The sequence below is a fragment of the Drosophila bipectinata genome, chromosome 3R (assembly GCF_030179905.1).
Source record: "Drosophila bipectinata strain 14024-0381.07 chromosome 3R, DbipHiC1v2, whole genome shotgun sequence".
NCBI lineage: Eukaryota > Metazoa > Arthropoda > Insecta > Diptera > Drosophilidae > Drosophila > Drosophila bipectinata.
This window is the reverse complement of record NC_091739.1, coordinates 6,195,364-6,206,961: the sequence shown is the minus strand read 5'-3', so window position 1 is coordinate 6,206,961 and position 11,598 is coordinate 6,195,364. Positions and strand designations below refer to the sequence as shown.

General features: G+C 40.5%; 1 protein-coding gene across 1 annotated transcript; it reads left to right on the top strand.

The window, feature by feature from the left end:
• The first annotated feature begins 2,699 nt into the window (after positions 1 to 2,699).
• Ugt49B2 (UDP-glycosyltransferase family 49 member B2) lies at positions 2,700 to 4,525 on the top strand. Its single transcript, XM_017249654.3, has 4 exons — positions 2,700 to 2,766; positions 2,830 to 3,073; positions 3,135 to 3,800; positions 3,870 to 4,525. Exons 1-4 carry the CDS (start codon positions 2,764 to 2,766, stop codon positions 4,523 to 4,525), a joined length of 1,569 nt encoding a protein of 522 aa, XP_017105143.2. The 5' UTR covers positions 2,700 to 2,763.
• Positions 4,526 to 11,598: the final 7,073 nt, after the last annotated feature.

Below are 11,598 nucleotides of genomic sequence, written 5' to 3'. Positions count from 1 at the left end.
GTGCTTTTATTGCTCACAAAGTAGCATAAACAAATTGCGCTTCTAACGGCGGCGGAGGCGGCTGTGCAGCATTCAGATCCACAAAGCCAACGCCACCACACACCTGATGGCCCTGATGGATGGATTGGTGGATGGGTGGATGATGAGGATGGTTCATCCTCTGAGGGCTGAGGAGTTGCCCTAAAACATTAAATGCATTTCCACTGCATCAGGTTGTACAGTGGAAATAAAAAGGGCGACTTTAACATAAATATTAAAGTTTTTGAAAAGGAAATAAAATGAATTCCAAATACAGAACTTATTCTAATAACAGTTTAAAGTACACGTCTTTGCCAACTGGTTTCTTTTTCAAGCTAATTATATATGTACGATCTTAATTTCCTATTTCTGTAGCTCCCTTCCTTCCATAAAACTATAAATATAATTCCATGATTTTCGCTTGAGTTTTTTTCTCAGTGTGTCGTTGTTTGTTGTTGCTCAGCGCTTTGCTTATTTGGAGTACGGTTTCGAGTTATTTGCGTCGGTTGTGTGGTCTTTTTTGGGCCGCTTGTGATTCTCCGCCGTGGCGCTGCCTTTTCTAGATCTGTTTCCAAACAGTGGTCAACTAATATGTTGCAATTGTCTCGGGGTGGCAATCAAAACAAGTCACTTGACACAGGACCACCATGGAACAGCTGTCTAGACAAGATCCCAATTAGCCACCTTGACCACACATAGCCAGGACTGTGGCCACTTGAAAACAACCGATGGAGAAGGAGTCGGCCGAGGAAGGAGCCGGCGTTCACACATATTTCATCCGCCTGCCGACATCCTCGAGTATGTCCTGTCTAGTCGGGAGCGGCGACAAGGCGTGATTTGTAAACAAAGCCACGAGCATAATTACATGATCATGGATGGCGACCGACGGTTTCCAATTGCATGTAACCGGCGGCGAGGGCCACTGAGAACACCGTTTATTATTTTTCCAAATAATATAAAATCACTAAACTAGTATTAGAATTGGAACAGCTCACGGCTACAAATGTAAAAGATTCATTCAGATGGAAGATACTGATGCAATGAAGCAAGATGCGCACTTTTAAGCTCTTAAGTACAAACGATTCACTTTGGCCAAATGTGCGCTTTTCAGTTCAATTTCCTTTTCGATTTCCATATTGAAAATAGATGGAGGATTTTTCAGATCAATTATTGTTGGGCCTGCAGAAGACAAGTACGCGTATTATTAATGTAATAGCGGCTAATTGCGCATTCGCTGCCAAACGCAAATTAGAACGCCGGCGAAACACTTCAGGCAGCGGCTTAAAAGCTTTGATTTTGATGGAACACTTGGCCCTCGGCGTGGAATTTATGGCTGCATTTGGCGGCTGTTGAGATCATTGCAATGATAGCCATTGCCCAGCAATGAGGCATTCGCCAAAGTGGATTCCCCGGTCCCATGTCCTAGACTAAAAAAATTGCAATCGCCGAAACCACTTGAGCCCATATCCATCCTACAAATCGATTCTAATCGCCACCAGCTGGATGGGCGATCAAGGTTTATGACCAAAATTACCGCAGAAAAGTCGTTGCATTTATTTGGCCTAGCCGAGATAATAAACAAAGTATCAGCTGCTGGCATGCAGAAACAAATAGAGGCAATCTAAATACGAGTACGAATGCGGCCCGAAGAACAATAAAACACATTGGCAAAATATGACAAAGTAAACAATAATATGGTAAGTCCGCAACGCCAACGGCCAATGGCTGCCAAATTGAATGATCGATGCGGCGGTGTGGCTGATCCCAATCTGTATCTGAATCTTAATCGGAATCGTAATCGGCATCCGTCCAAAAGTCCCAGCCGGACGTCACCGCCAACAACAAATCAAAATTCCTCAGAGAATATAAAATTTAATTGCCTACAAATTGGCGCGTTGAGTTTTATTGCAATTTAACAATTTAAATGAATGTACGATTGTACTATATATGTATACACAAATGTATATTGAAGAATCTCTGCTGGATCTTGAAAGTTTATAGGGAAGTTTAGTTTAGTTCAGCACTACAATCCAGCAAACTATGCATGTGGGTGGCTGCCGGAAAGCAAATATTTAATTTAGTCAAATGTCGATGATTTATTTACGATTACGATTTCCCATCGTTTGGCTTGATCGCTTTGGGAAGTGCAACATAAACTTGAAGAGGAAAATTTCCAAAAGCGGAAGAGATATACTCATCAAGAGTTCTAAGAAGGTTTCCTAAAAAAGTATATTATCTTTATTATACACAGTTTTTTAAATACAAAAGTTAATTAAAGCAAAAACAATGTTTTTTCCTGTAATCTATAATTTTAGAAAGGTTTGCTTACAATCTTTTATCTCATATTATATTTATATAAATAGATAAAAAGGTCAAACAAAAATATCTATAGATAGGCATGCATGACAAAAGAAGGCAAGTCAGTTTGAACAAATTCTTTTTATAACAATGTCACTCTAGGAGATAAATTCGTGTATGCCCGTGTATATCTTTTGGCCAACTGATAATGGTCTTACACTTTCATAAGCGAACAACCTGCAGAGAAGCGATATGCTTAATGAGACGGAATCATGGTTATCTTATCGATGCTGTTCTGAGCGTTGCAAATCGGCTAATCTCCGGGTAGTTGGCCGCATTTAAGATATTTAAGAATACGAATATTTTTGTCAAACTCAGTCTTCCACCAGCTCCTGGTTGTTAAATATATAAAAGTGTCTCTAAAAGTATCTGTGTTTCTGAATTAAAATGGTTAGTTGGAGTGCTAGTTTCCGATATCTGACATTAACCTAATTTTTTCCATTTATTTTCAAGAATCAAAAACCTTTATTAAGGTTATTACTTCTGTGCTTCTTGGGATTTGCCAATGGAGCCCGAATTCTGGCACCTTTTTTTCTGCCAGTGCGTAGCCACTTTATGATGACGAATGCTATAATACGAGAGTTGGTAAGCCGTGGCCACGAGGTCACCTTCATAACACCATTATCGCTGGCCAAGGAAAATTTGGGGCCCAACTACAAGGAGATCTTGTTGCCCCATTACGACACATGGTCTGATAGTGAGTTTGTAAAAAATATGCAAAGAAAATTTTTATAAAATATATTTTATTATCCATGCAGTTTATCAGTTGATCAAAACGAATTCAGCGCTCGACATGGTCAGTTTATCCAAACTAACTCACATGAAGTTGGCCCAACATATCGGTGTGAGGTCCACCGATTTTGCCCTGGCACACCCGGAAGTTCAGGAGCTCATCCATGCCAAGGATAAAAAGGGAAAGTACGATCTACTTTTGGTGGAGCAGTTCTACAACGAAGGAGCTCTAATGCTGGGTCACCTCTATGAAATACCAACCATCAGCATAGCTACTTTCGCCTATGCCAATTATTTTAGCCAGGTTTTCGGCTTTATAACTCCATTGTCTTATGTTCCCAATGTGTTTCTGCCATACACAGACAAAATGACTTTGTGGCAACGATTAAGAAATGTCTTGATTAGCGCTTCTGAAGATTTTATCCGAGAAACCTCCTACTACCCGGCCCAGGATGCAGTTATTAGAAAACATTTCACCAAACTAATTCCAAAAGTGCCGACTGTCAAGGAACTGGAGCGAAACATCTCAGCCATTTTTTTGAATAGCTATATGCCAATGACAACGTCAAGACCTTTGACCTTTAACATGATCTCAGTAGGGGGTCTCCACATTCTGCCACCTAAGCCACTAAAAGGTAATATTAAAACCTTTCTAGATGAGGCGGAACATGGCGTTATCTATTTTAGTTTGGGTAAGGATTTAAAAAAATAGCTTCTATTATTTTCTTTTAATATATATTATAATTAATGTTTCTTTTTAGGATCTCAAGTGCGCAGTGCTGACATGTCGCCCGAAACCCGCCAAATATTTCTCAATGTATTTGCAGAGTTGAAACAAAGGGTTTTGTGGAAATTCGAGGACGACAAGATTTCCAATCTTCCGGCAAACGTGAAAGTAGCGAAATGGCTTCCACAATCAGACATCCTGGCACATCCCAAGGTGAAGGTCTTTATAGCCCACGGTGGAGTATTTGGAATGCAAGAGGCAGTGCACCATGCGATTCCAGTGCTGGGAATGCCCTTCTATTTCGATCAGGAACTGAACATAAATGCAGGCCAAGCAGCTGGCTATGCAATTGGTTTGGATTTTCGATCCATTACCGAGGAACAGTTGAGATCGGCACTGGGAGAGCTTCTTAATAATGCCAGCTATAAGACTAATATGAATCGGGCTTCAGAAATCTTCCGGGATCGACAAGTAGGTGCTATGGACACTGCGATCTACTGGATCGAGTACGTCATCAAGCATAGAGGAGCCCCACACCTCGTAGCTGCCGGAGTTCACCTTCCCTGGTATAAGTTTTATCTCCTCGACGTCTTTTCAATCTTAGCGGCTATAGCTGCGTTGCCAATTATAATATTATATGTCATTTACCGAAAAGTTAAGGCAACAGGTGTAAAATCTAAAGCTGACTGAAAGCTTACTTTAATAAACTCAAAAGTTTCGTATAATTATGATTTCTGTTGGCCTTTCTTGCCATATGCTCATTTCCATTAAGTATTTTATTAATACTTGATCTGCACTTTGTAGATTTCTATATATTTTTGCAATAATAGCTCGAACACTTAAGCTTTGGCACTTGAGCTTCTACTTAAGAGCTTAATGAATCGAAATTGGTATACCCATACGATGTTCTACTTAAGGCGCCTGAGTGCCAGACCAAGTGTTCTTTACGAATCAAGCAAAAATGCTTAAGACTTTTGGCATTTTCTTTGAAAAAAAGCTTGATCATCTTGGGTTTAATGGGATTTCAACATCATCATAATGTTGTCTGGGACTTTGATTGCCTCATTTGTTGATATTCCCTTCTGGGGCGCTAACGTAGGGGCTCACGAAATCATCAAGTTCACTTGAATAAATGGCACCATCTGAGCTAACATTTATTTCCCAGTGTACTTGCAGAATAAGTATGAGTAAAGTACACATTACTCATATGCAATTTCTGTCCATTATCGAAAGTCGCATAAACAAAATGACCCAAAAGACAGTTGCTTCCTGCAATGGCAGCGCCAGCGCCATTCGGATGCCAATTCTGCCGACAAGAATGTGGACTCAGGACAGGAATGGGATGTTTATGCGACTACGGACGGGCCATGGATCTCCGGCAAAGTGCACTTGAGGCGAGAGTGCGGAGACACGATGCTACGTAGCCTCCATGGAGCTCATTATGCATTCACGAACTGACATTGAAGTGGGTGCGACGCCCCTTGGGGCAATGGAAGCTGTGCTGGGCTAGGGTTACATTGCCCATTGGCTTTATTATTGGTATTTGTAACACATGATTACGCTTTATTGTAAACAAAAGCCTCGATAAACAGCCAAACACACGCACGACGCACTAATGATATGTTAATGCAGATGGCGCACACGGCGTATGAGTGTTGTGCCAAAGCGGAAAGGGGTGAACCGAAGCTGTTTGTCTGTCAACGGCTTGGGCAAATAAACGCCAACTCTTCCAGGGGCCAAGGAATTGGCTTTATGCGATGAAGAAGGCAGGTTAATGAGGAGGGACTTCGGGTGAAATTGTTAATTGGCCGGCAATTTGGTGAGGCCATAAGGACAAAGACTTTCTTGGCCCACACCTTTGAATGCAGTCCAATCAGAGCTAGAAGTCGAGAAGAAAATGGAAGAATCGTGCTTTATAGATACGACTTTAAGATACCTGGTATTTGCCGATAATAGAATCCCTTCCAGTCTTTCAAACTAGAAGTATCTCTGAAAATATCCTTACTCAATACACCTTTCAGGGCTTTCGTCGTACCTCGTATAAAAAGCTGACCACCATCCAGGGAAGATGAAGCTGTCGACACGCCGCAGCGTTTAAGTGTAATTTTCTTCTTATTCTATTGAAGCATGTCCTTTGCCAGCAGGATAACTCACTGCAACGCACTGAGCAAGTTCTTCGTCCTCGGTCCTCGTTAAACATTCACTTCAGCCGTCGCTTTCACTTCGGATAAACATAATGGCCGTTCATTTGCGCCAGTCTGGGTCCGGGAGTATACCTCTCGACCCACTCAACCCTCGCCCCACTGGAAATCGCAAGAAAATGTTCTTTTCGAATCGAAGTCGAGCGCTGAGGACAATTGCGTACGTGTACGGCACAGAGTTCAAGACACAAAATAAAAAGAGGACAGAGTTGAGGGAAAAGCTAAGGCGACGCTAAGCCAAAAGAAAAGTGAATGTCCCATCTTGTGCGCCATGTAATTTGCTCTCTTGCCATGTGCTTCATCAGAAAGGAAATTGAAAATTGCTGCTAATAGCCGGCGACAGTAGAGTGGGCGGAGCCGATAGGCGTGTGGGTAAGAAAACGACTGAAATTCTTTCCTTTTCGTATAGTGATTATGAAAAAAAATAGAAGAAAGAACAAAAATAAAACACACCGAGGAAAGATGAAGAGCTGGTAATAAGAAAAAGTGGGAGGAATTCATTTGAAACCCAAATTGCTCAGCTTAGTGACGAAAGCTAACGAGGCATCTTACTGCCCATCTTCAGAAAATTGCTGTTGATTTATTCAGTGTACCAATTTAAGGATAATTCCAATGAAAATAAACACAGGGGCGACAGTCTTCTTATATTTTAAATTCCTTGCGACCCAGGAATCACTGTAGAATCGACATTTCCTTTGGATGGTGAGTCAGTAGACACCATCCAGCTAAAAAACTGTTTACACTAAGCAATGGGCACTTAAACAGACTTTAAGCGCTTTTATGTTTTTCGAAATAAATATGTGAAAACAAAAGATTAACGACCGAATAAGTTGCAGGTGCTCAACAAAAAGATTCCGTGCCGAACCAAAAAACTTTTCCATCCAGAACACTGATTCTTTGAAGTGTTTACCCTGTACGACACCATTTAGTTTGTTTTCCTTTGAGTTTTCGTTGCTTCGATCCATCCAAACACTATTCGGTGCCAAATGCTGAATGAAGGAAACCTAAACAGAACCGAACGGTTCACATACCAAGTGATGGGGTTATCACCGGATCTTCAAGTGTTTTCCGTCTTTGGGGCCTATTAGTAGCGCTCCGGCAGCTGATAAGGCCCCGAAATCGTTGGGAAATTCTATGTAGCAGATCTCACCCACTCACTTTTTTGTATGCTGGCCCCGGGGCCAATCTAACGACTGCATCGATCGGCGGGCCAACCAAATGCCTATTGCGACTTTAATTGTCGGGCATTACGAGTCGGCAGGTCCATTAAAAATGTTAATTAAGTTGCCCCAATGGAACTTTGGGCACATGTGTGAGTCGGTCCATCAATGTATATATTTCTACTCTCTCAGTCTGCCACACCACAACGTTTTCATCTAAACAGCTCGCGAAACAACAAACCATCCATCTAGTGCTAGTTGGACTCAACAACTCGGCATTCGCCGATTTGAATGGCTGTCTATAAAACGCGATAAAGTAAATGCCAAAAAAAATTAGCGATATGGTGGGGTATCCGAAACCGTTTTATGCATGCGGTGAAAATTTGAAATTTTTTAGCCGAATTTTCAACAATAAACAAAATCACAAAAGCCAAAACATTTATCATTCAATTTTGTGCTGTGCGGCTATTGCTGTTCTGGAAATCATTTAAATGATTTTTTATTTGAAGCCAAATAAGCAATGGAGAGAGGAGGATTCCGTCCGATTTGAATGCGGATATTCGGATAATTCTGATTTAGGATTGCGCAAAGATTTCTCCAACAGCTGCCGGACGGCAGATTGAGTTGAAAATTGAATTCGAAAATGAAATTGAGGTGGGTGGCCATTTTGGGCAGGCCGCATCAACAACTTGCGCAAATAGCACCATCATCAACAATTGGTACGAGTATTATTTCATCCGCCCCGGCCTGTGGTGGGCTACGAGCTATGGTATGGGCTATGGTCTATGGGCGGTAGCTGTGGGCTGTGGGATGGATTCCCATGAATTTTCGGGGACCGCACACAGTCAGCGCTCGGTTTCTGGTTGGCTAATGAAAAGCTGAAAAACAATTAACTATAAATTAAACGCACAATTTTCAAAACAAAATAAACATAAATAGGCCAGGGCATCATTTGTACTTTGTTTTTCGTGTTTTGTTTACAGAGAGCAATCGGTGGCGGGGCTGTGAGTGGGTTATTCGTGGGGGAAACACAGGCGACCTTTCATTTACCTATCCAAGCCAAGTCCAGCCCTACCGCCAGCCTGGCATCCAAGCAATTAGGCAATGTTGAATCCCTTTCAGAGTCCCCCCTCTTAGGATCCCGTCCAGCCCATAAAACAAAGAGCACAACTTTAACAACAAAATCAAATTCGAAATTCCCGGAAAAGTAGGCAGCTACTTTTGAAATACTCTTCTTTACTTCATAATATTAATATTTTTCAAAATCTACATTAGTCAAATACTTTACTAAATTTTTAATAATAAAAAAATGGTCATTTGCTTATTTTATTCTATTTATGATTTTTAATTCGTTTTTAGAAGTAGAATTTCTTCCAATAATAACGTTTTTTTTTAGTTTTTGACAAATATTAAACTTTATAAAATATATTTCCTACAATTTCTTTTATCTTAAATTAAGAATTTATTTATTTCAATAATTTAAAAAAATGTATACCCACAAGTCGTATGTTTATTCTGATATACCCCTTCAAAATAGCTAAATCGCTTTAGAGTTTAGTTGATGAATTTGTTGTGGAGTTATTCCTACCAAGAACTGTTAGGACCAGGGACTGTTGCATAAACAAAGGCCGCTGTGGAACAACACGTGCAACAACAACAACAATAATAGCCGTATAGAATTAGCTGCAAATCGAAGTGTCAGTCGCAGTGGAAAGTCGCCGCTTCATCAGCCTCCTTTTATGGCACACATGTGTGCAGCAGACGACGTCGAACTCGATCGCGGGACTATTGGTGGTAGGGAGACTCAGGGATCCGGGACCAGGGACCCGAAACCGAAGAATCAGGGAGCGGGGAATCGCCCCAGAGAGGGGAGGGTATAATGCGCAGGAGCACGGACAGACAACGCCAAAAACGCTATAGAAAAGTGCATCGAAATGGGCCGAAAACAAGAATGCAGTGCATTTTTAATAATAAGTGAACATTTCGGGCATTTTGTTTACACTTTAAGCTGTCCGTGCAACCGTTTTAGAATTTTCTTTTGAATTTCGCATTTAATGCCATTAAATGCACTCTCGGGTTAAGAATGCACCAGACTGCCCGTCCGACCCCTCATCCAGGGGAATATGTTTAAACAAATAGGCGAAAAACGCTAAAATTGTTTATCCAGAAGCGAGGACGTTCTGTGACAGGCCGGACTACTAATTGCAGTTCAAAGATTGCGTATACGCCACTTGGACTCGCTTCACCCCGATGCCTATGTACATATATGTGACTAATTCCCATATTAATTACAAGTCAAATATCGGGATAACTGCCACGGCGGCCTGTTTTAAAAGGATTGCCGTCAAGTAGCTGACAGTTCGTACGTGAAGCATGTGTGTCATAAAAAAAGGTTGCATAAACAAATCCGAAGGCGGCGCAGTATAAACAAATTAGTAGCCAAGCCGCCGGCACCAGGACGAAGGGACTCCACTCCCCAGACCACATGCAGCGTGTGTCTTCAACCCTTCAGCACAATGATATGAAATCCGAAGCATGCCATAAAAATATAGCTCAGTGGTAGAGTGTGTTTCCGAGGGAGGATCTAAATAACTGACTAAATAACTAACTGAATAATAACTGACTGATTTTAAAGAAAATAATTTTTAAATCTGAAGGAAAACATAACTTGTATCTAAAATAAATATAATAATAATTCGAACTTTCCAAAAAATCTTCCAATAATCACTATTTATTTGCCCTATTTGCGCAGCTAACTTGACATTAAAATGTATGAGTTATTGTGGAGAAAATACATTGAATTTAAGAGATATTAAAGGTTGACAAAATATTAGTCTTTATTCCCAGCTATACTCCCCAGACCATTTCATATAACACCCCATGACCCTAATTCGCATCAACAGGCGGCAGGGAAGAAAATAATGTTTAAATCAGAAGGAAAACATAGCTTGTATCTGAAATAAATAAAATAATATTTCTAAGTCCCCAAAAAATCTTGCCAATAATCACTATTTATTTGCCCTATTTGCGCACCTAACTTGACATTCAAATGTAGTAGTTATTGTGGAAAAAATACATTGAATTTAATAGATATTAAAGGTTGACAAAATATTACTCGTTATCCCAGCTATATTCCCCAGACTATTTCATGTTAAACCCCATGACCCTAATTCGCATCAACAGGCGGCAGGGGGGTGGCCTTTCGGACAGACTCTTCACAAGTGACAGCGATCAGGCGGAAGAGGGCCTCAAGATGCATTTTTCTGAAGTGGCAATGCGTGTGGCCCGAGTCTTGCGAATATGCACCAAATCTATATCAGACATATAACCGAAGACCGACGATGATGACCGACTATGAGGGGCGCACTCAATGTCGACATAGAAGTGCTTCAATGTGTCAGAAAGGTCGGGACGGACGTCTGTGACCCACAAACCACTGACTTACATACGATTGCGCGTTGGACAAGGGCTTTTGCACAAGATCGTCGTTGTGGGAAAAAGGATCGAGAACATAGACATGTCCTTAGCGGCACAGTTGGTGGCTGACGACAACAAGGATACTTGTCAAGTGCCTGGCGGCGACAAATTCAACGGCCCGACTAGGCGATGTTTATAAACAAACAAACAAATAGAATCACAGGCTGACGGTCAGGATCCAGGATCGATACAAGGAGATGCGAACACTGGAAAATTGAATCGAGCGATCATTACTAAACAGCCACTTCAAGATGAGCGGGAGCGCCTGGCAACAATGTTGATCAGATTACTAATACACTCAGAATTTTCATTAAATAATAGATAACTATAAATTGTAGAGAACAAAATAAATAAAACATAAATTTGTTTATTTTTTAAACTATACATATTTTTTTAAGTAACATTTTAAATTCATAAACAATATTTTTATTAAAAATACTTTCTCTGTGTGTCATAAGAACCCGCTCCTCCTTAAGTAGGACATTGAACGTGCCGTCTGGGTATAGCCAACTGAAATAACAATACGCGAACGGGTGATCCCTCACCATTCATGGCTCTTGGACGCATTCTTCGACTAAAAGCCCAGACATTTGACAAATTTGGGACACTAAAATCGATTGACACATGTAATTACTTGAGTCAATAAATGATCTAGCCCCGCAAGTATGTATCTTTTTGAGGTCTTGTCATAATTTATTTTTGAAGTTCAAATGTGAGAACGGGAAATAGGACTTCAATATCAACAAAAGATACAAAAAGACTGAAAACAAATAAATAAATAATATAGAATATATATAAATATATAAATCAAATAGCCATAATATGAACTGGAAAGATTTTCTAATATATGACACCATCCAAATAAAAGATTGAAATTTTATTTTTAATTAAAGTTTTATTTATTTTCTCATTACTTATAACTACT